This window comes from Sarcophilus harrisii, chromosome X (genome assembly GCF_902635505.1).
Source record: "Sarcophilus harrisii chromosome X, mSarHar1.11, whole genome shotgun sequence".
Classification (NCBI taxonomy): Eukaryota; Metazoa; Chordata; class Mammalia; order Dasyuromorphia; family Dasyuridae; genus Sarcophilus; species Sarcophilus harrisii.
The window spans coordinates 34,841,241-34,866,319 of NC_045432.1; the positions used below are offsets into that span (position 1 = coordinate 34,841,241).

Sequence of the window (25,079 nt, forward strand, 5' to 3'; positions counted from 1 at the left end):
AGTTGAGTTTAAAAGTTTCAAAGATAAAAAGCTATTATTTAGATTTTTCCTAATAAATTTAATTATTTTTAATACACATTGCTTTATGAATTATGTTAGGAGGAGAAAACCATGGGAAAGAGAAAAAAAAACAGAAAAACGAAGGGAACATAGCATGTGTTCAGTCAGTTCTCTTTCTGGATGCAGATAGCATTTCCCATCCAAAGTCTATTGAGATTGCTTTGGATCACCGAACCACTGAGAAGAATCAAGTCTTTCATAGTTGGTCATTGCAGCATTCTTACTGGTTTTTGGTTCTGCTTGTTTCTGTCAGCATCAGTTCCTGTAAATCTTTCCAGGCCTTTCTTAAATCAGCTTGTTCATCATTTTAATAGAACAATAATATTCCATTACCTTCATGTACCATAACTTGTTCAGTCGTTCCCCAACTGATGGGCATCTACTCATTTTCCAATTCTTTGCTACCACAAAAAGTGATATAAACATTTTTGCACATGTGGGTCCTTTTCCTTCCTCTATGATCTCCTTGGGATACAGACCCAGTAATGACACTGCTGGGTCAAAGGGTATCTGTTATACTATTTTCCAATATTCCACCAAATAGTGAGTTCTCATCCCAGAAGCTGGAGTCTTTGGGTTTATCAAACACTAGTTTACTATAGTCATTGACTATTGTGTCATGTGAGCCTAACCTATTCCATTCAACTGCTCTATTTTTTAGCCAGTACCAAATGCTTTTGGTGACTGCTGCTTTATAATACAGCGTTTGGTCTGGTACAGCTATCTATTTTTCATGAAAAATATGAGACCAGGAAGTCATGAGAGGGTAGGAGGAGAAGCCATGGGAGGTTTGAAGAGGGATGCAAAGTTTTAGAAAAGCATCTGGGAAGAGTTAAGGGAGATATAGAAAGATTGCCCCATCCTAGTTGAGGTTGGATAACTTAAATTGTTGTGAGGTCAGTCAGAACAGTTGCTGATTTCTTCCACCTTAATTCAGCAGCCAAGATGGCACAATCAGTGATGTGATATGAAGACTCAATAAGTCATTCCCCCCCCCTTTTGAGCTAATTTTTCTTGTGCAGCATGATATTTGTGGAAATATGTATAAAGGAATTGCACATTTAACATATATTGAATCTCTTGCCATCTAGGGGGATGGGAGGGAGAAAAATTTGGAATACAAGGTTTTGCAAGGGTGAATGTTGAAGATTATCCATGCATATATTTTGAAAATAAAAAGGTTTTTTTTTTTAAAAAAAGAAAAGAAGATAGTATAGAGATGAGCTGGTTTACCAGAGGATCAAGATTGGGAAAAGAGGAGAAAATGTCTCGTGCCAGGGTGATGGCTTGGGAGAGAACTGAGGGGTTGAGAGTTTGTAGGTAATGATACGGACAAAGCGTATGGTCTGGAATGGGAAGGCAGAGTGGAGAGGTGGCACATCAATAGGTTAATATGGGCAGATAAGGGGATTTCAGTGTTCTTGAACATGGAGGTAGTGGTAATGGGGAATGGAGTTTCAGTAATGATCTACAGGGGTTCAGAATCCCTGGGGTGTGTAGGGTATGAGCAGGTATATGTTAATCATTAAGTGGAAGGCATCCTTCTTCTTCCCAAAGAAGGCTAGAGATTGGGTTGGAGATGGGTAGCCCAGTGGGAGATAGAAGGCACCTGGTCAAATGGAAGGTTGTGGTCTCTCTCTCCTCTGGAAGCAGGATACTGATATTAGTTCTTTGCCCACTGCTACTAACCCTTCCTCCTCTTGACCCAGAAGGGCACCTAAGGGAGAAATTCTAGTTTTGGTCTCCAAAGAGTGATAGTTAAGGTCTACTACATCTGACGAGGTAGAAATGGAATACGGGACCTCCTGTATCTATACGGCACAAATGACTTCAGACAAGACACCAAATGATGCTGTAAAAACTTTATTATTTGAAAAATACAAGTGGAAACAGTACTGACAGCTTGTTTACAAGGTATTTTCTTGAAATACTCCTCATGTTCTTTAAAGACACAAGCACACTATTTACTTTAAGCCAGTACTAAAAGGTGGGGATGCGTGGTTTGGAAAAAAAAAAAGCACCACATAAGAGGCCAGACCAATTTGTCTCTGAATATTCAGCCCCAACCTGTCTCCATTAAACAACTAAGCAGAACTTCTGAACCAGACCCTCAAATACAAACTGCAGGAAGTCCTGTCAGCCTGGAGGGCCTTATCTCAGGGGCAAGAGCTGTCCCCCAGTACTGAGGAAACCCTGGTCCTTTTATGAAAGTACAATGAGCTAGTGATACTCAGAGCATCTCTTTGGAAACATTCAACAGGAAGTAAACATAATATTTACAGCCATGGGTGAGTTTTGATTGGCACACTGATGGCAGGAGGAAAGAGCTTACTGATTTTGTGAAAGGCTAGAGCAGAGAGAGTATGAAAATAAATCCCATTACTATTGTTGCTTTTGTGTAGTTTGTAGAAAATGAAATATGCCCACTTTTAGAAGCAGATTATTTACAATATGATGTTGAAGTGTATGTAAACGTGTCAGCCAGATTAGGCCCCTGTTGATACCAATACATTGGATTTTTTTTTAGTAGCAATGATGCTTTTAAAATCTAGCTTTACTTGTAAATTCTGAAAGAAGCTACTTAATAGAGAAGAATAACTTTGGAAAAATGTGTCAACTTCTGGCTCATGTTTGTTCTGTTAAAATGAAAACAACCCATGAACCGGAGTCTGTCTTCAAAAGATGGGCAAAATCCAGCATCTCTACAAAACTCGTGTGTGTGAGTGTATGTGTGTGCCCTTGCCAGTACCTAAGTGTAGTCTGGCTTGCTTGCCCTCCTGCAGTATTACCTAAGGGAAAAATGATTTAGGTATTGGAAATTCTACCAGTGGTTTTTTGTGAGATAAGAAATATTTATAGTATGATTGATTTTTGGAAAAATGTGTCACCTACAAACTGTCAAAATATGTCCAATAACAGTGTGCTTTAAAAAAAGAATAAAATGTCAAAGCTTGAGAACAGTAGTATAGTCATAGTAGACACTTCAAATTAATTTTTTTTGAGTGTCCACAAGTTTTCATTCAAAAAAGCCAACTAAGCCAATCATCAAGTGAGAGAAATGGCCATGTAAGGTTGGAGCCAGTCTGTCTATGGCCTTTAGCAGAAGGTGCTGTATTATGTATAATCCAAAGTTGTTATAATAGATTCCCATAAGGGAACTACAAGGCTAAAGCGATTTCTACTTGAACAATCACCAAAAAAAAACAAACAAACCCCAAAAACAAACAAAAACAAAGGAAAACAACACATAGTTTCTGAATACTTCCCAGGTTTAGATAACATTCCCCCCCCAGGATTTTGGTTAATGAATAGGAAGGAGATTAGGTCATCTTGAGACCATCGAAGCCACAGAATTTCCATCTTTTCTCCAGGCTGGCTCCGACTCCAGTCATCTCTTGCTTAAAGGTGCACTGCAGGCGGCTCATCAGAGCTTCCACTTCGCTGGTGCTAATCTGCAGGGGAGAGAAAAGTATGGTTGGAAGGCAGCTTGGTGATCCTGGGTAAGCAAAGCTCAGTGACGTTACTATCGGGCTTACAGAATCCCAGCTGTCTCCAGGCTGGAAGGGACCACAGGGGCTCTCTAGTTCGAACCATGCCTGACCAGAAACTCTCCCAATCAAAATGTAACCAGACTCCAAGAAGTACCCTGTGGTAAGGGGGGGCCCATTCTCCTTCTGGACAAGTCCAGTGATTGTAAAGCTTTTCCTTCCATGTAGAGTGCTCTTATTTCTGGGCCTTCTTAAAATGCCCATAGTACTTTAAGCCATTACTGGCCATTTACACCTGACTTTGAATGGAATCTGAAAAGAGATTTTAGTGGCAAGGAGAGAAAAGCAGACAGGGAAACTGTGAATAAACTTGGCACTTGGGAAGCTGAAAAGAGGGTTTTGCTAAGCATAAAAAAAATACAGAGTGGCCAGGCTGGGGCATTTCGCAGGTGCTTTGTTCTTTGTACATGGAACTCACAGGACTCCAGGGTGGGGAAAGTATACCGGCAACACAGTGAGGTCCACCGATTTCTGCACAGACAACCCAAACTGAAAATCCTTCCCCTGGAACATTGGCCCACATCCATTGGGGTGACATCGCCGGGTACCTCCACCAAGGAGGAAAGGGAGAGATCAGAACTTCAGAATGCTAATGCTGATCCCACCTCTTGGCCAAGGTGATTGACTACAGGTACAAAGTGAAACATTCGATGTCAGAAATGGCCAGTGTGTTGATTTTTTTTTTTTGCTTGAATATAAAACTATTAAAGAATACAGGTCTTTTGGAGGGTGAGTGGGTACAACAAAGAAATGGAAAACACACAGAAGAGAACAGAAGAACGTTCTGAAAGGGCCAAGTAGGGCAGTTTTGTTAATATATGCTTAAAAACTCCCCAACTGTATATAACAAGAATTTGCAGTTTTGTGCATGGTTTATTTTTTCCCCTTGCATACTGAGATCTTTGTTTTGGTTGATGTTGTTAAGTTCATAGTAAAAAAGAATATTTTTTAAGATGGAAGGAGAAAAAAAAAGAAATGGAGAGAGAGATCCTAGTTCCACCTGGAGAATACAGCAAATAGAGTGACAGAAATGGATCCAAGTGAAGATGGTGGTAGGAGGCCAGTCTTCTGGGGCTCACTTCTGCCACCCACTTACTCAGAGGGGAAACTGAGGCACCAAATGGGGAAGTGCGATCATCCTCACATGGGTGGCAGGGCCAGATCATGTGACTTAGAGGCTAACTTTCATTCTCCCATAGTTTGCTACCTCTAATATCAATGGCATAGCAACAGTTCTGAACTGGACTTATGTATGTAATCGTAACTTTAGAGCTAAAAGGAAATCGAGAGGGCATGGAGGCAGACAGAAAAAAAGTTGGGTGAGTTGCCCAGAGACACACAGCTGTCAACTGTCTGAGGCTATGTTTTGAACTCTGGTCTTCCTGATCCCAAGCCCAGTGTTCTGGGTACTGATCTCCACAGCTGTCATTTCCACAATGCCAGAAAAGACCGGCTGGCCCCATAATAGTGAGGAGGGCAAGGCAACCAGGAGACCATAGACATATTATTACCAATGCTTTTGCTGAGGGCCAGAGCCTTGCTCCCACTCTGAAGCTGCCCATGGGCAGCAGAGAAAAACAGGGAATGCACAGGCCCCCGAGATGGCATTTGGGCTGGTCTATAATAGCGCTGTGACAGAGATTTATGTGTTGACAGCAAAGAGAACAAGAGATTCGAGTGTAATCTCCTAGTCCCAGACAAGTGTGTGTCTGGGGAGTCTGGCTGACTATGGGCCTCGTTTGTCTGTGGAACCTCGTGCAAGATATATTGTTGCAGGTGTCTCTTGTCTTGGACCATACTACAAACTGACTTAGAGCTTGGGAATGGAAAACAGCAGAGGACTCGGGCCATGATGACTGTGTCAGAAAGGCAGGGACGGAGCCCTTCTCGGCCATACCCCCAGCCACAAGTTGTAGGATCCCCACTCTGCTGGTTATTCAACTCAAAAAACATTTGTTTGCTCTCTCTTCCATCTCTCCCTAACTCCCAGGATAGAAAAACTGAGGCAGCAGCAATACTAGCATCTCCAAATGCACTCCTCATTATGCATCCTGAGGTCATCGTGTCTCTGGCAGGACAGGCTGACATTTTGATCACTGTTTTTCTGGAATCACAGTTGATCACTGCACTAATTAGAGTTCTTAAAGTTTTCAAATTTATTCTTTCTACAATGTTGTTATTGTCTAGATTGTTTTCCTGGTTCTGCTTTTTTTTTTTTTTTTTTTTTTTTTTTTTAAATATAAATTCAAAGGCTCCAACTACTCCTGGGTCAAGGACTAAATAACTGATAAAAGCTGCTGAGAAAATTAGAAAGCAGTCTTACAGAAATAAATTGCTCTTGTCTAGTCATTTTTCAGTCATGTCCAAATCTTTGTGACCCTACTTGGGGTTTTCTTGGAAAAGATCCTGCCATGGTTTGCCATTTCTTTCTCCAACTCATTCTACAAATGAGGAAACTGAGGCAGAGTCAAATGGCTTGCTCAGGATCACAACCTACTATCTGAGGCTGGATTGGAATTCAGGACTCCAGGCCCAGGGATCTATTCACTGTAGCAGGACCTAACTGCCCCATGTGGCAGAAACTGGGTTTAGATTAAGACCTGATGTCATATACTAACAGAATCTCCAGTTGGGTCAATGATATCAGTAACACAATAGACAAAATACAGCTAATTCCAAAGAATTAGCTTTGGGCTCTTTGGAGAGCAGAAGAAGTCATGACCAAATAAGGAATAGAGAGGATCCCAGCAGATAAAATGGATCACTTGGACTACATAGGTTAAAGGGCTTTTTCGTTGACATGTTTACAAAGAATCTAACCCGGCCTCCTATCACCATCCCCCCTTCCTCCCCTCATAAATACCTTGGTATCAAGACGTTGCAGGTAAGAACATATGTATTCGATGCTCGCTCCAAATGGGTGCACGTGAAGAAAGGTGGATATTATGCCTACAGAGAAAACACCATAGGAGTTAACCTGGAGATTGGAAATTTCCAAATTATGACTCAGTACTTGTGGAAGGCATTTCCACACTGGGAGTTCCTATACTGATGAAATCTTGGGTCTAGACCAATCACACTGATTCAAACAGAAAGCTGGCATTTTAGGAGCCTCCCCCCATGACTTAGCACACCAAAAAATGATAGGAATGTGAAGATTTTGTCATGAGTTGATAAGAACAATTTTCACATTCATCTACATGCTCCTTATGGTCTGGTCTCCATCCTCAAGGGCTGGGCGTAACATGTTCTTGTGCAGGGCGAGAGACCGAATCGAGGTGGGGTGACTGGGGCTTCACCCTAGGGCACCAAAATTTAGAGACAGCAAAAACGTAGGCTGGGGGTTTAAAAAGATTCCATACGTATTGAAACCTGTGATTTTTATATGTGGACAGCAATGCACTCCTTTAGTATAGAAATAACTGAGCTCAACACCTAGTTTTGAAGAATAATTGATGAAAATAGGAAACTACCAGATGGTGTACATTACTAATAGCACCCATCTGTGAGCGACTAATGCAACGAATTCCTCCTCCCACTCACAATTGAATTTGTTTTGCATTATTTTTGTATCAGGAAACGGAATATCTGGCGTGACTTGCCTTAGGCACAGAAACGGCTAGCGAGAGCTCTTTGGGGCATGAATTCTGTACTCTACCTGATGAGTCTTGTTCCTCTCTGGGGAGAGTGTGCAGGTTCTACTCTGAGCTCACATCGAGAGAGGACACCGCGAGCATACAAAAAACGACAGTGTTCTTTGCCAACGCCAACAGTGAGAGGAAGTTTTGGGGTGACTCGGCTCTATCCCTTATTAGCTCCCTCATAGCATGACTATGACCATCCAGGTTATTTTGACCTCCCTGATGGCTGTTACATGCTCCCCTCTCAATGTTGCATCAGTCAGATAATTGGTACAAGTAGCGAGTCTTTTCTTCCATTCCCGAACATTTGGTGATTAACACATACCTTCAGTTGTTCTTGGATCAATTGGGTCAGGAACTGAGTTCAGTCTAGGGTTTTATCTGGTCCACAAAATGCCACCTCCCCACCCTCCCCAAACCAAATGAAGCACGACATTCACAATGAGCAATCACGTTATTATAGTGGGGTGTGTGTGTGCGCATGCGTGCGATCCCTTGAACTCAACATTGAGGGATCCTGGTGGGAAAAGACCTTAATTAAATTTCGATTCTCCCAGTGCTCTGAACACAGTAGGTACTTAATCATGATGTGATGAATTGAACTGAACAACAACTGCCCAGCATCCCTCCAAATATTGCTTGTTGAGCATTTTTTGGATCATAGTGATGACTGCATCATTGAGAAGTGTATGGCTAGAAACTTATGATACATAAGCTGATTTGGGGGTACTTCTTGACATTTTGGGGCTTATACTCTCGATCTGCTAAGTTTAGTAGATACCCAGAAAATAATTAGGGTACTTAATGTGGCTGGACCTGGAACCAGGAAGATCTGGTTCAGCCTCTGCTTTTGACACATATGGGTTCTTGGACTCTGACCTCTTGGAGGTAGACAAAAGCACCTGACCTATGAGACTGTGGTCAAGTCATTTCAGCTTCCGTCTGTGCAAAGGGGTTGAGCCAACTCCTCCTCAAAATCTAGGCGTCCACTGTATGTGCCAGGGCCTTTGGATGGGATTCCAGGGCCAGAAAACAGTCTCTGAATTGGTAGAGGGGCTTTCTCCCTTGTACTACTCTATGCCATTGAAATCCCAGGTCTAGTCCTTATTTTAAGGGATCCCTATGACCACTCCTCCTTCTCCTTTTCTTCCTCCACTGACCCTCACACCGGCGGGGGCTCCACCCCTCCTATTTTGTCCAACTGACAACTCCCTCCCTGAAACCTCCCCTTGAGGAAGCTGTCCTGCTGGCTGAGCTTCATTCAAAGCAGGCTCTGCCCTTAACTCTACAGGCTCCTTTTCTACTTTTCTACCAAGGGCACCTCCCCCATCAGCCAGCCTGTCCCCCCCACCCCGACAGGATGTAAGCTTGTTGAAGGCAGAGACTAACTTTCTCTTTGCCCGTATTTGTAACCCCAGCCCTTAGCACAATGCCTGGCACCATCTAGCCGATAAAACAGGATTAACAGTGGCAGCATGGAAAGGCTGGGCTCTGGAGTCACAGGATCTGAGTTCAAATCTCAGCTACTCACTGGCTGTATGATTCTGGTCCTCTGAACTTTGGTATTCCCAACAGTGAAAGGAGAGAGGCTGGATTACATGGTCCCTTCTAACTCTAACATCTGTGTCAGTCTCTTTAGGAAGCTTGCACACAACAGTTTAAGTTCACAGGAAGTCACCCTGAGGCTGACCTCATTGTGGGTGAAGGTGTCCTAAATCAGGAGTGGGCAGAGATGGCAGGGAAGTTACCACCATGAGTAAACTTGTTCCTTCAAAGGAAAGGTGGTGCCTTCCCCCCGGGCACAGTCACTGTATTTGCCCAGCCTTCTAGTCAGTCATTATTCATTTTTTAAGGGCCAGGCAAATGGAGTTTCCAACATTTCCTGTTTGCAGCGGGAGAACTAGCGAAGGTGTGAGAAAAGGCAGCTTTATCATTAGCCAAGAAAGAAAGGCTATTTCACATTTTACGTGATTGCACATATAGAAACTATATCACATTGTTTACTGTTGTAGGAAGGGGGGAGGGAAGGAGAAGAAGTTAAGACACCTCAAATTTTTTTTGTAAAAATAAATGTTAAAGTTGTCTTTACGTATAACTGGAAAAAAATATAAAATACTAATTAGAAAAAAGAAAGGCATTTTCAAATGGGGAATACTTCTAGTGGCCAGCAAGGGACCAGATTGAGAGAAGATGTTGCTTCCTTTGGGGAGCTCCCAGCCTGGGGCCTAACCAGCAAATGGCAGCCATTTTCTCCTTTATCAGCCAGAGACTTGTGTTTAAACAAATGCCTTATGGGAATTCTTTCCAGAATGATTCCTTCCAGGTTTTCCTCTAAACTAGCTCTTCCTGAGTACCATCTGAGTGAAATGGTCTTTTATCAAATGATATATCTGTAATGAGGAGGGGAGAAGATTGGGAGCCAGAACTCATCAGCCTTCTCCCAGCTCTGGGTCCTGACTTCCTTAGCTACAAGGAGACAAATCTGAGCAGATGATCTAGGATTTCTTCCAACTTGTTGAGAATCCCTTTCTGTGCCCCCTTACAACTACACAAAGTGCTTTCCTTGTAATAACAAATATATATAATAGATAACAACATAACATACAAAATAATAATAAGTGTTATTATCCCCATTTTATAAGCAAGGGAAACTGAGGCTCAGAGGTACCATGACTGAACACAAGTCTCTTTAGGTTCTGAGTATCTAAACCTTGAAGAGTTCTCAGAGACCAACCAGTTTTTACTTTTGAACAGAGCCCAGGAATGACTCCCTCAATGAATGTTTTTTGTAGCACCAACATTGTAGAGTACTTGCCATTTCACAGGTGTTTAGGAATTAGTCTGTTTGGAGGACACTGATAATCCAATTCAATTCAACATTTATTGGATCCCTACTGTGTACAAAGTCCTACTGTGTACAAAGTTGAGAATGAGATAGTTCTTGCCTTCAAGGAAATTATATATTATGGGGGGTGATGTAATGGGATCTAAGATGGTGATGATGGAACATGCACGGAGGGAAATGAATACAAAGTTGTTTCAAAAAGAAGCACCAGTAACTGAGTGGGGGGGAGTAGGGGAGGGTGAAGAAAAAAAAAACTTCACATGGGAAATAGTAAATGAATTGGGGCTCGAGGAAAGCTGATGGTCTGATGGAAGGCCTTTGCAAGGTCAAAGAGAGAAGAGCTGTGAGGGGATTTGGGGGCCAATTAAAGGCTTTTTGTAATGGACAAGTTATAATGCAGCAATGTGAGATGTGCTGTGTTTTTAGGTGACACATAAGGAGCTACTACAGAAAGAAAGATTGAAGATGAGAGAAAAAAAGAAAATAATGGAAGCCCTTTCCCCACAACTGCCTATCTGAGAGGAGGTGGGAGGGGAGGAGATCCACAGCACAGCTAGAGAGGTTGGCAAGGAGAAAGGGTCACCTCTACCTCGGGCACCTTGGAGAAGATAACGGAGGATAAAGTCAGCTTGGAAGGAGCTGGTGGTGTCTAGGGGAGACTGAGGAGAAAGTTTGGAACAGCTACCATGGAGAGCATCACAGAGCTGCCACCTGAGGAGGAATAAAAGGACTTCCCTGAAGGGCACTGAGGCATATGGAACATAATGAGTTAAGAGAGCATTAGAAAATAATGCCAAAGTCATTATTTAGGCACTCAAATGATACTCACTAGCAGAAAGATGGCTGTCAGGGAGGGATATTTTGTTTTGGTAACAGCAACTAATGAAAATCCAACTAAGGTAGGGTGTGTGTGTATGTGCACACACACATGTGTTGTGCAAGGTTGGGGTGAGAAAGGAAGGAGTGGGGTGCTATCTGTATCTATAAAGGTAGCATCCACATCAAGGAAATTATTGATGTCTGAAAGTATGATATAATACTGTCCAAAGGGTCACTGGATGTGGCAAGTTTAAGCTGGTCAGTCCAGGGGCTGCCCTCTACCCCCTGCCCAACAGTCTAGGCTAGTTTCATAATGGAGATTCCCAGAGGTGCAGAAGAGACAAATGTCAGCCCTTTCTCACTTTGTCTATACTCACCTTTGGACCCACTCTGTTGTATTATGGCAGCAACTGAGATCAGCGTAGCTGATGTAGTCACAGCCCAGGACCCACACAGATATTTAGGTTGGTACCAGTCCTGCCTCACTGCCCATGCTTTATTAAGGGTGACTTTCTCAAGGACCCTGAGCCCCGCCCCACTGCTGGCTGAGTTCTGGCACAATTCACAAGCACTTAGGATTGAGCGATTACTTTGGTTTCATCAAATCCAAACAATGTTGGCTTTGGAACAAAGGGTGTTGGCCTTGGACCCTGAAGAACTGGTTCTGAATCCCAATTCTGACACTAGCAGTGAGACTATCTATTCTCTGAGCCTGTAAAATAGGGAGAATAACCCTTGTGCGCCCTCTCTGAGGTTGGTGTAACAAAAGCACTTTGTACACACTTTAGGGTGCCATAGCTCCCTTCACCTGCGCCCCTAACCCTAGAAAGGCTTTAACATTGTTTGCAACTAGTGAATCATGCTCAGGTTTTAAGTGGCCCTCTCCTGGACTTATCCTGTAAAGCTGGGTGGGACAGTTATCTCTTTGGGGCTTGGGATCTTTACCCCACACTCTCCTGGCCCCCAACTAGCCTGTGAGCTCCCAGAGGGCAGGAGGTAGGATTTGTCTCAGTTTTGGATCCTCCCCATGCCAGGGCATGGTACGAAGGCCTTTGAAGGTTGCAATGCATGCACAAGCTCCTCACAGCCTGGCTATTCAAATGAGTCTCTCCCCACCCTCCAATCAGAGAGGCATTAGATAATGATTGTTCCCATTTTACACATAAGGAAATGAAGGCTCAGGAGTTAAGTGATCTGCCCTCAGCCACACAGCTAATGAAATCAGAGGATCTGAACCCAGGTTTAGACTCCAAGTCCTATAGTCTATCCATGTTTCTCACCATGGTTCCCCTTCTCATTCTCTTGATTCTTAGTGTTTGTTGTGTTTTCCCTATTGCCCAGTGTAGATGAACGGGTGTGATCTTCCTTACCCACTAAGAGCGCCTCTCTCTCTGATTTAACTGGGGTGGTGGTTGAAGTCCTTTCCAGTGGGTCACTCTCCTGGTTGGACACGCAGATCCTGGAAACTCGACACTCCTGGGGAAAGGAATAAAGCCCTTCTGGGTTAGTTCATTCATATGAAGGCAGTTGGTTTGGATCACAGTCCACTGTGAAAGAACATTAGCTTTAGGGTCAGATGGAACCTGGTTTCAAGTTCTGGTTCTGTCATTTACTAGCTATGGGATCATGGGCACTTCCCTTAACCTCTCCGAGTCTCAGTTTCTCCATCTGTAAAATGAAATTAACAATAGAGCTCTAGCAGCTTTCTGGGCTGTGGAGATGTACTTTATGACAAGAGGCGCAGAGTGGTCCGACATTTGGAGAGCCTTCTGATTGCTTAAGACCAGCCTCACTTATAATCTAGTTACTAATTAGATTAGTAATCTAATACTTGTAAACTAGTAATCTAGTTGGGTGATTTTGAAGATTACCCAGTCTGGTTGGGAGGGCAAGTACTCGGTTATTGCCAACGTATCAGAATGGCTAAGGAGCTTACTCCCTTGGCAGTAAAATGGCCCTAATCGTCCCTGAGTGTTATGAGTCCCTGCAAAGCGGCCCAAACCAAAGTCCCAGCTTCTCATTTAGGTCATAGTCATTGGTGAAGGCTTAACAAGATGGCATTTTGCTTTCTAGCCTATTTGTGTTTAGCTGAGTGCCCCAAATCAGATCTTCTGTGCCATGTCCTTTGCTGGTAAACAGTTGAGCTTCCTCAGCTTTGTGGAAAAGGAATGGAAAGAAACACACTGAGACTTACGTTTGTGCTACCAAAAATGCTTCCTCTGTCCCCTTCATCTGTCTCTTCCTGTTAAATTCAATTAAAGAATGGGAAAAGCTTACCTGGGGGCACAGTCTGGCAAGTTTTCTCTGCATGATCTGATCCTGAAGGCTTTACAAAGTCTCTGGTTACCAACACTGAGGACCCTTGTGTCTAGAACCCAACTATGAGCACAAGGAGCCATGCGTGGGCTCGGGGGCACCGTGCCTACACCGTGCCCCACTGAATGCGGGAAATGTGGAACTATCTGGTAGCCTGTAGACATTTCGGGAATTCCTACTGTACTAAGATCTGATAAGGACGGCAGCCCTGGCACTGTTCAATTAAATATGTGATGAATGAGTTTCTCTGGGATTGGACTCATTTCCTTAACAGCTTCAGGAAAGCTGGAGTGAGTTGGTGCTATGAAGTGGAAGAATTAAAAGCATCACAAATGACCCTGCAGAAACAAACACTCAATCATTGACTTTGGTTCTACCAAAGTTGCCAACTCTTAATGGCACTCCAGAGGAAGCCATTGTGTGGCTAACTCAAGATGAGGCCTGAGCGTGTGGTACCTTCCTGGGCTGAGCATGTAGATGAAGAGCAAAGGCTCTGGTACAGCTTGGGGACTAATGATTTTGTGCATGTAAGTAAGTATGACCTCCTCCTCTTTCCTCTCTGAAGACAGTGGCCTGGAGCTCCATTTTTGCCCCTCAGCTGCCACAGAGGCTAGCTCTGGTTGAGTATTTGAGAAGAATGGTAAAACTAGGAGCCTAACCAAATGATGCTCATCAGCAGACATGACATGCCTCAATAGAGAGGCCCCCAACGTGGGGGGGGGCTTCAATCAACCTGCTGCTCATCAGCTGCTCTCGGGGGAGTGGCACCTCCTTTACGCTCCCTATGGTCAAAATTCTCCCTTTCCAGGCCTCCCCCTCACATCCCATGTTTCTAGTTGATGGTCCCCATCTACACTCTACACCTCGGTTTCTCTCCCCAGAGAAATGTCAAAGCAAAGCCCAGTGTATGTGTACAAAGAGCTGCATGTTCTGGTTTGGATTAAAAAAAGCATCCATGACTAACGTAAGCACTACAGGATGGGGCCCTCTGTAACTCCCACTCTCCTGCTTCAACACAGCACCCTGCTCCTTCTCTGCAGCTAAGCACCATTTACGCTAGAGGGTACGTCACCAAAGAAACAGACAAGACCTAATTGAGCTTCAGTCTCCCTGTTAATAAGATGTGTAATTTAAAATGCCATCAATTGCACAGATGTCCAAAGGTGGTTTTAGCTTTCCAAACCACCCTGTCAGTTGGGAGTGCAGACAGACTCATCCCAAGATCACGGGATTATTGGATTGGAAGCTGAATAGGATCTTGGATATAATCTTGTTAAGGCATTAGAGAAATAGGAGTTCTGAGTTAGTCCCTCAAACTTACTGAGAAAGGCCGGGGTCAGGGGGAAAGAGGGGAAGTGACTTACTCCAGTTAAAACAAGACTAGGACTTAAACTTTGGGCCTCAGATTCAAAATCTACCACACCGTGCTGCCTCTCTGATCGATCACAAGGAGTGAGGGACTCCAGGGATGACTGCTGAAGGGGCCAAAATCTGAGGGCACTTCTTTCTTACTGATGAGCTATATATACACTTGATGGGCCCCCACCTGGCAGGGTTAGGGTCCCCCCACACCCCCTCTGTTTTTGCAGCCAAAGCTGTGGGAGGCAGGTGCCGGGCCCTGTCCACTGTACCTGTTCCTGGAAATTGTCCAGTAATTTTTCCAACTGTACTTTTTCATCCTTCACTTTGTCAAATTCAGTTTCCTTTCTCTTATATTCATCTTGAAGTTTGAGAAGGTGCTGAAGAAGGAACAGATAAAAAGGGATGATGAACTAGGTCCCAAGTTCTTGGTGGGAGGGGGCTGTTGGCCAAGCTAAGATGTATAATGTGATCTGTTCTGTGCCCTCCTTGATCTACAGCAGATATAATGATGGCAGGGCAGCAATATTTGTAATTTCAAGCTCTTTCCCATGTCCCTCATCCCTTTTTGTTCAGGTGGTTCACATTTAATAATAGTAGTCACGCTCTCTCTACAGGTTTAAAGTTTAAATCTCCCCTTTCCTCATAAACATCCTGAACAATAGGAAGGGAAAACTGATGCCATTTTATGGATGAAGAGTGAAAAAAATCCAGGAGAATTTATAAAGCACTTTTTTCACCTATCTACCTTGGAAAGTCTGATTTTTCCAGAGGAGGAACCCAGAAGCATAGAAGAGCCTTTAGAAGCCATCTGGTGCAGCCCTCTCATGTTATAGAGGGGGAAACGAGGGTTAAAGGGGAGAGGAAGACACTCTCCCAGTCATCATGAGCTATGGAGATCAGGCCTCAGACCCAATTTTTCTCCCTCTAAAGGAGATCTGTTAATTTATTCCTGAAACAGGCCTGGAGGTCATGAGTCTCTATTTGCTCTGCTCACAGGCCTATACCTTCTGGCTTCTCACTTAAATTGCAGATGGGCAGGAATTCTGCTTCTAATAGCTTTTCCTAGCAAAGTTCTAGATTGAGTTCCCTCAGGGCTGGGGCTCAGTGGAAAGAAAGAACACAAGATTTGGAATCCTGGCACTGCTTCTTACTACCTTATGATTGTGATCAAATCATTTCCCCTCCTCTGGCTTTCAGTTTCCTCATCTGTAAAATGGCATATCACAGAACAGTTGGGATGTAAGCATTTTGTAAACTGTAAAATCCCAGCCAAATTTATGTACCAACTGTATTTGACTCACCCCTCTCCCTTGAAAATTTCATCAGTGGGCTATTCCCTCCACTGGTACAGATTGCACTTAGTAGATGATCTTTATTAATTTCAATGCTTTCCCCAAACCACTGCCTGATGGCTCCATTGAGGCACAGGGAGATAAAAGTGTCTTGCCAAGATTCAAATTCAGGTCCTCTGACTCCAAGTCCAGAGCGCTGGATACTTCATTGGGCTTTGTCCCAACATGGGGCACTGAGGCGTTGAGGTGACAAGCCTCAGTACATGCTAAAGGCAGAACTTAAACCCAGGGCTTCCAGAATCTGATGCTGACCCTCTATCCTCTCTGCCTTTCATCAAGGAGGATTATCCAGGCCTTCTCCCAGTTGATTTCAGGCAGTGGGAGGGAAAGAGCTCTCATTGGGCTGGGAAGCAGAAGCCTTGAGTTCTAATTCTAGCAGTGACGCTGATGAATCACTTCCCTTCTCTGTGCCTCAGTTTCCCAATTGAGAAAATATGGCTAACAACACCTGCCCTTCCTTGCTACCAGCATGCCAGACTGTAGAACTTAGTACTGGAAGGGTGCGCCAATGGCAGACAGGGAGGGAGAAGGCAGCGTGACTTCAAGGGCTGTACCTCAGTGCCAGCCTTCCCAAAGCCAAGCCCCCTTGTGACCAAGGACATCCCTCACTCACCTGTTGCATCCCTTGCAGAGCCTGTTGAAGCAATTTCATCTGCTGTTCCTTGCTTGTATCGTCATCCCGGGTCATTTTGCCTTGCTCCTGTTTGAGCAATTCCACTTCATTTCGGTAGGCATCGAGCTGCCAACGCAGGCTATCATTTTCTTCCTTCAGTGCCTCAGCCTGAGACACTAAGGCTGAAACACATGGGTGGCAAGTTCAGAGGAGGCAGCCGAGCTGGGCAGACTAGGCCAATTCAGAACCACGGAAACCTGGTTCTGCTAAATGGGATCAGGACTTAAAAAAATCTCTTGGGTGAGAGATGACTGTGAGAACACATAGTCAATGAGCATGGTTTCTATGTAAAAAAGTAGTTTTTAACCACTCTGAGCCTCAGTTTCATCATCATTTAAAATGGAGGCAATAATTTTAGAAACTTTTTTTTAAGTGCCTACCCTGTGCTAAGTTCTGGGGATACCAAGACAAATAAATACTCCCTGTTCTTAAGCAGCTTATAGTCCAATTAAACAAGTCAACTACCTCTCTTGCAGGGTAATGGTAAAAAAAGGTGTTTTGCTCATTTTTAAGGTAATAGAGAAACAGAGGAGGCAACTATGTGGTTCAGGGAAAGAATGAATACTTGGCTGGAGTCAGGAAGACGAATTCCTATTCTCAGTCACTGGGCAAGTCATTCATCCCTATTTGTCTCAAGCTACTGGAGAAGAAAATGGCAAACCAACCCAGTATCTTTGTCAATAAAACCCCATGAAAAGGCTGATCCTTGGAGTCTGACACGATTAAACACCACCACAGAGAAATGAAATATTAAATATGTATATCACATGTATATGTATGTTACCCACACTTATCTATCTATTATCCATCCATCCATCCGTTTCAGAAGAGGATATGGGGCTGTGACAGAAAAAGCTCGACGTATTCTCATCAGAAACTGAATGTAGTATTTCCAAGCTAACAAGGCTACGTTGCATTTTGTGTTAGATACCACCATGGGAATTTTAAGGATGGCAAGGATCAGAGATGGCTGCCTCCTCTCCATCTTACAGAGGATAAACCCAGAGAAGAGAAGGGGCTCATCCTCAGGATCACAAAGCTAATGAGTGGTAAAGATGGGACTTGAATGAAGACGTGCTCCAAATTCTACCATGTTATGCTACCCCAAATCAACGGAAAGGAAGAGGATAGTGGGAGAATGTTAGGGGACCGTAGATATCATTGAATCCAACCCTTTCATAGGCTGTAGGAGGAAGCTGAGGCTCAAAGGTCACATGGCTTTGTATCCCCAATACTTAGGCCAGCACCTGATTCTTAATGAATTGAATTAAATTAATGGTGAAGCTGGGACCCAGGTCCAATCCTCTTTCTGCTGCACATTAGGATTCAGTCCTATACCGAGTGTGCCTCATTTCTATGCCGTATGTCCTGTTTACCTTCCAAAAAGGAATACAATTACAAATATGTTTCCATTCATATGATGAATGGGCAATAAGGGCAAGTGACTTAGCAATGCTGCTTAATACCTTTAACAGGCTAATCCTCAGATTGAAACTTCTCAAATGGAGTTTTTGGCTTTCAGATATTGAAAAATTCACCTGTGCCTACAAATACACTGCCATGCTGGGTTCCCTACCCATAGGATGATCTTTTCCTACAGTTGGGTGAACACTATATTCTTTGGTAATAGCTATATTCTTTGGTAATAGCTACTAGCAATATGGTCCTGTATACTACTCTCTGGTCTAATTAATTCAAAACACCGAGTTAGAGCCAGATTTGCTTTGTTGGTAGGCAGTGGGAGGGGGAATCTACACTGAGAAGGGTGTTGGGTGCAGTTAGGAGAATTGAGTTCAAGTCCTAGATCTATCACTACATTATATCACAAATCTCTTCCTCTTCTTAAGACTCAGTTTTCCTATGTGTCAAATAAAGGGGGTGGATCTAGATTATCCCCAAGAGTTTTTTCCCCTAGCTTTAGTGCTCTAGAGTCAGAGGAAAACCTGCCTATGAAAGGGAAAGTGGTTTCACTTCTAAAGTATGACACATTTGGGGGGCAGCGAGGTGGCACAGTGGATAAACCACCTGTCCTGGAATCAGGACTGCCTGAGTTCAGATATTTATTAGCTATGTGACTCTGAGCAAGTCACTTAACCCCAACTGGTTCCCCCTCAAAAAGTGTGACATAATTTGGTCTTTGGAAAGTACATGGGATGCAGGGGAGGCAAAGGGAATAGGAATAGAATCCAGTTTGTGGATTCTTTCTAAAGAACACTGGCCCGAGTGTGTTTTCTTCATATGATGAACATCATAAGATGAGAGATGTTCACTGTCTTCAATATAAAGCCATTATTGTTTATTAAACAACTGCTGAAAAAAGAACCCTGTACTTGATACTAAGAACACAAAGAGAGCTTTGTCACAGAAGGCCTAGTGTTCAAGTCTCACCTCTCAGTCTTTCTTACTTGTTGGGCAAGTCACCTCAACTTGCTGAGTTTTAGAGATTTCATATACAAGATGAAGGAGCTTGCCCAGGTAACCCCAGAAGTTCTTTCTAACTCTGGTTCAGTGACAAATAACTATGACATGAGGAAGGTGATAAGTGCAAAGAAGACATGCAAGCAAAATGGCCAAGAGAAATTGAATAAGTTGGGGGAAGGGAAGAGTTACAGTAGGGAGGAGTCCTATAGAGAATTCTATTCTGTATTAGAATAGAAATACTTAAGGGCAAGCTCAGCACCATCTCTATTACTGAGGGAGAAAAAAAATCCAACCCAAAAGGCTAAAATCCAAAGGCACTCCTAGAAAAATGAGCTGCTGCAGAATTCCTGCTTATTCTATGTCCGAGGGGTAAGCTGGGTGAAGTTTCACGATGGCAGGCCAATAGGCTCATCAATTCAGATCATTTACTCAAGTTCCCTTGGTTGGGATATGGCTATGGCGTGACAAAGCCTTTTCACAAGGAACAGGTTTAGGAACATGCAGCTAGCTGGCACAGTGGACAGAGCACAGGACTCAGAGCTTAGAAGACCCAAGTTCAAATCCCACCTCTAACACTCATTAAGTCTGTGACTCTGGATAAGTCATCAAACCTCGGTGATTCAGTTTCCCTATCTGGAAAAGGAGGAAAATAATAGCAGAATTGTTTTGAGCATCATAAATGAATTAACATATATAAAATGCTTTGTAAACTTTAAAGTACTAGAGAAATGCTAATTCTGATGATGAAATCTTCCAGTAACATTGAGATAATTTCTACCTCAGCTCTGCTACTTTAGCCATATGCCCTGGGGAAAGGTATTTCCCCTGGCTAGATTTTGGTTTTCAAATTTGATCAAATTAAAGAATTAGATTAGATGGTGTCTCTGTGTTCACAGGATTCTAGGCACAGAGGATAGTCTGTGGCAGGTTAAGTCAGTGGGGCAGTCAGACTGAGGATTACAGGAAAGATGATGTCAGTATTGCTCTCTCTAAATGGCCATACAATTAGTCCTTGTGAAAAGTGCTTTTAAACTTCCCATTTTAGTGGTTGGTTTGTATGTTTTTTTCAAGTAGAGAAGGACTTTGGCATGGTGCACATTCATTTTGATGTTTGGTTTTATTACTGACTAATTGTTGCTGTAATCGCATAGACTTTCTGACTGTGAGCAAGAACTCTTTTAATATGGTAAGTCTTAGCTCCATAGGGGTCCGAGTCAAATTCATCCTTGTCATCTCTCCCAACTTTGAGACACTGCTCATCAGGTGGCTTTCTGAGATTTAACAGGCATGTGGCCCAAACCAGTGGGGGAAAAAGGGGAAGGGGAAGCCTTTGGCTAGGCATTCTACAGAGAAAAGGAAATTGACTACTTGATAAACAGATCTGGCCATCTGCCGGTTCAGGACCAAGGACAGCAGCAAACAGAACCATTAGTCAGGTCAGCCTAACAAAGTTAGTTAGACCATATAGAGAGACAAAGTTCACTTTTTGGGGTGGATGGTGGAGAAGAAGGGGGTACAGTGACGGAATGGGCATGGCAGGCCTTTGGTAGGTCAGAGTAGTCGATACTAAATAAAAGGATCCTTAGAGATCACCTAATTTGGTAGATAGGAAAACTGATGATAGATAGGAATAGGAAAGCTAAAGATCTTCGACCTGACTCCATATCCAATATTCTTTCCTCTAAACTATGCTGTCTTAAATCCTTCCCCTTTTTTTCTAGTTGGCAGTTATGTTCATGTTCTACACACTGTGGATAAACACGTATACCTTTTATTCATTAGGGTTTATAAAATAATTCCTTCCCAATCAACCAGGAAGGCTGAGAATGCAAACATTATCACTTCCATTTGACAAATAGGGACAATGAGGCTCAAAGAGATGGAGTGACTTGCCAAAAGCCATAATGGTCAGTGGCAGAGGAGTGACATGAATTCAGATTTTCTGACTCTGAGTCTACTGTTATTTCTATGATATTTTATTGCCACTAAGGGCAAGATCTTCTTGGGTGGGGGTGGGAAACTGCTAGAGGCTTATTTACTACTTAAAATAGGAAGATTTTTCCTTCTGAGAAAATGAGAAGAGGTTGCATCCCATGGGAGATATCTGATGCCTTAATCAAATGGGAGCTGGGAATAAGTTCTCTGGTTTAGAATTGCCTAAGAAAAGAAAACAGAAACTACCCTAGACACTACTAGGGGGCTTTTACCTAAAACATTCATTTGCCACTCTCCTGTCATTTTAAAGAGGACACCAAATCTTCACTTTCCGTTTTAATCTGAATTAGGTCTTTTTCTAAAGTTGGAGCCTTTGATACATTGGCAGAACATCAGGAAGTGGAATATCACCCTTTAATATAATATACCAATTGGGTCCTATAGAGCACTGAGCAGGTAAACTGTTGACTACCTGCCATCATTAGTTCTTAGCTCTCAGTGGCTCTTCTTGACTGTTTTCAAGGCAGAGAGAAATGTTTGGCTGATGTCCCTTAGATGTGAAAGACGGAAATTCATCAGAGTCATGATAAAGAACAGAATCAGATTTCAGGATTTAAATACAAGTCAGTGCCTTAGTTTCTCTTGCTGCAGCATGAAGCAAACACATTTTGATGGTAATCTTCAAAATGTGAGAACCAAAAGGTAAATGAGTATCACCAAGCTATCGAAGGCAAGAGGTGCTAAGGTGGTAGGAAAAGAAGGCCAGATAGGAAGTCTGAGGCCCTTGATGAGAATTCTGGTTGGAACCCTGTCTAGCTAGATGAACCTGACTCTTAAGAGATGCCCTTCTGAGCTTCAACTTCCTTATCCAGAAAATGGGGTGGCATACAGTGTGCCTGAGAAGTGGGTTTTGATAAAAGGACCTTGGAAACCTTAAAAGTGCTAGAGAATATGAATTATAACAACTTAGGAAACTGAGGTCCAGGGAGGGGAAATGAATTACTGAAGGTCACACACAAGATCCTAAATTTAGAAGTGGAAAGAACCTATAGTTCAACATTCTCCATTTACAGATGAGGAAATTGAGCTCATCAGTCAGTCAACAAGCATTTATTTAATGTTTACATATGTCTGTCAAACACTATGCTAAGTACTGGTGACACAAATTTAAAAATCAAAACGGTTCCTGCCTTCAAGGAGCTTTTATATTTTGCAGACCAACCCATGGTCACATAGCTAAGCTGGGATTCAAAAAATCAACTTCACAAATACAAGATGGGGAAGTCATGGCTAGAAAAGCTTGTCTGAAAAAAACATCTGGGGGTTTTTAGGATTATGAGTCAATATTATATAGCATCCAAGAGAGCTAATGCAGTGTTAGGCTTTGTTAGGATAGCAATGGTGTTTAGGACTAGGGAGGTATATTGGAGGTGATTAGATCAGATCCTGAGTAGTACATTCTGTTTTGGATGGCACATTTTAGAAAGGATGATCCATAATCTGGAGAGCATCCACGGTGGTGTAGGGCCCTGAGATCTTGCCATATGATTGATTGGAAGAATTTGGCATGTTTTATATGGGGAAGAGAAGACTTAGCAACTCATGTGGTCTCTTAAGTACCCAAAGGTCTGTCATGTGGAAGAGAGATTGCACCCGTTCCACTCAGCTCCAGGAGGGAGAGTCGTGGGAAGGCCTAGCTAGGCTTGGGACAACAAAATACTTCCCATCATGAGATGATGGGCTGGGTTTGCCCTCATGGAAGTTGTCAAACACAGTCTGGCTGCCCATTTGTCAGAGAAGCTGGAGTGGGGCTGAGAAGGCCCAGAGGGTTTCTGATAGCCCTTCTAGTTGGGAGATTCACAGATGCCACGAACAAGTCGAAGGCTCTTCTTCATCCCCCTTGACTTGCAACATAAATTTAGTTCATTGATTGGGCTGGGTCCCAATTAGAGAAAATGGGGCTGTATGTGAAAGGAGGTCACTGAAGGAGCACAGCCTCTGAAGTACCTTCCAACACTGAGAACCTGCAATTCTATTACCAATTTGGCTAAGGCCATGTGGGAGCACAGGTCTGAAAAAGGAGGGCAGCAAATCACTGCTGAAGAGGAATGGCGTGCCAAGCTGTGCCAATATTCACTGAGTCTATGGAATTTCCATCAGTGCCAAAACCAGAATGAGTTTTGCCCCGATACAATTGGCTTCAATGCACGGGCCCTCTTCCATCACAGAATCACAGAATATCAGTGTTGGAAGGGACCTCAGGGGCCATTGAGTCTAACTAACTCACACCTGAACATGAATCAGCAGGCTGACTATGCGTGGGGCAGCCTTCTCTTCCAGAGAGCATCCTTCACATCCTATATGGCCCACGTTGGGGCCAACCCCAGAGCTCTGAGAAGGCTCATGCTCTAGATTTCTGGACTTTTGAGCCAGGGTTTATGGAAATAAAAGAAGCCCTTTCCTAAATTGTCAATTAACCCTTTTTAGAACTGAGTTCTTCTATGTAACAGGCAATGACTTCGGCTGTAAATGGAAACCCCCTTTCATACCAAATTCAGGGGGCACGGGATTTTGACAGTTGCGTACAATAGAAGCAAGACAACAAAATTAGATCTGATCCAGGGGAAGAAAAACACACAAAAGTCTCTGAATTAAAATGGATTGAAACCTTCTGAGAGAATAGCTATTTGGTAAGCTCCGTTAAGTCTATTGTAGATAGCTTTATTTGACAAAGCAGCATCTCTGTGTGTGGAGTGGGAAAGAAAATAGCTTGAAGATGATCTGTCAGGGACTTCCCAGTCTCTAAACAAATAAGGCCCTACGCAGGGGCCAATGCAGCTTTTAGCTCCAGAAAGACAGAGAAGCGAAATGTCATGCTCTACCCTAGTAAGTGCATTTAATCTGAATCCTGCAGACATCCCTCTCTTTCTTCAGTAACTTCTCAAACTTGGCAGTCAATCAAGTGGGTGCCCGGACACTGAGACACATTTATAACATGGTTAACACTAGATATATGCTCTCTACAAAGTGCAGATACTGGGGCGGAGACCAGCCTTCATGCCGGGAATAATAGGCTCTAAGCTGCCACTGCCAAGCAGTTAAATGAGTTCAATGACTCCATGATTAAATTCCCTGTCCTCTGTTCATCTTGACTATATGCATTTATAGTAATTATTTACCTGCTCAATGAAAGCTAACGTTCCTGAAGATGACAAAGGGCTTTACTTAGGTAAAGTACGTGCTACAGGGGTCTAGCAGAGCTTGGAATTACAACAAAAGTCAAGAATCAGTCTTACCAGCTGCTGCCCAGAAAGAAGCCTGGGTAAGTTTCTGGTTGTACGGCATTATCATCACATCAGTAATTGTGTAGTTTCCAATGCCAACAGAGGAGAATATGTCCCACTCAACGTGTCCCTGACCAGCATGGTTTCACAAAGTCCTTAACAACCTAACTCTACCTAACAGTGTGGAACCCCACTGTGAAGCTGCTTCACCAAATGTCTGCTGATACTACAGTTCCTAGTGATACCATATGGTTGTGGAGCATGGGAGACCATAAACTGGAAGAATCACAAGTACAGCTGATCCAAGGTACAGTGAGGAGCTGAGTGGGATGGGAAGTGGACCGCGGCATGGTACAAGAAATAATATGCACACAAATGAAGGGTGTAAAGGATGTGTTGGGTTGGAAAAGGAGGTGGGAAGGTCACGTAGTGAGAGGGAGGGCTAACAGATGGATATTGGGACTGCCCAGTGATATTCTTGATGTTTCAGCACACCCAGGCAGATTATGGAGAGTTTGTGGAAAGAGAAAGACAAGAATTTCATAGGGGTGGAGAGTGTAGATCAAGTAAAACCTAGATGAGCTCCCCCATCTCATCTTCCTTCAAACTCCCTCACCCTCTACTGGATTTTAAATAGCAATTGAACAATTCCAGTTTCTGGATATTTTCTCTCAATGGTGTATCTGGTGACAGAATCTGGAAAACTCAACCCGGATGAAGAGTATGCTTACCAAATTTCCCAAGATTCTGGGAAAACACAGCTACTTCTCAGTTATTCATCATAATGGGAAATGGGGACAAAGAGAATACCTGGGAGAGAACA

The 25,079-nt window shown here is 43.3% G+C and overlaps 1 protein-coding gene across 8 annotated transcripts in view; it reads right to left on the bottom strand.

Moving 5' to 3' along the window:
- Positions 1 to 1,907: 1,907 nt before the first annotated feature.
- The window catches only part of ENOX2 (ecto-NOX disulfide-thiol exchanger 2), a 291,185-nt gene continuing 268,013 nt past the window's right edge, over positions 1,908 to 25,079 (bottom strand). For 6 of the 8 annotated variants that reach the window (XM_031944689.1, XM_031944684.1, XM_031944686.1 and 3 more), the window contains 6 exons: positions 16,557 to 16,738; positions 14,861 to 14,968; positions 13,108 to 13,155; positions 12,284 to 12,389; positions 6,472 to 6,557; positions 1,908 to 3,512 (listed from right to left, as the gene is read on the bottom strand). In XM_031944689.1, the coding sequence (XP_031800549.1) occupies positions 3,381 to 3,512; positions 6,472 to 6,557; positions 12,284 to 12,389; positions 13,108 to 13,155; positions 14,861 to 14,968; positions 16,557 to 16,738 (662 nt within the window). In that variant the 3' untranslated portion in view covers positions 1,908 to 3,380. The remainder of the gene's footprint in view (positions 3,513 to 6,471; positions 6,558 to 12,283; positions 12,390 to 13,107; positions 13,156 to 14,860; positions 14,969 to 16,556; positions 16,739 to 25,079) is intronic. The other 2 variants (XM_031944688.1, XM_031944683.1) reach the window with 1 other exon arrangement.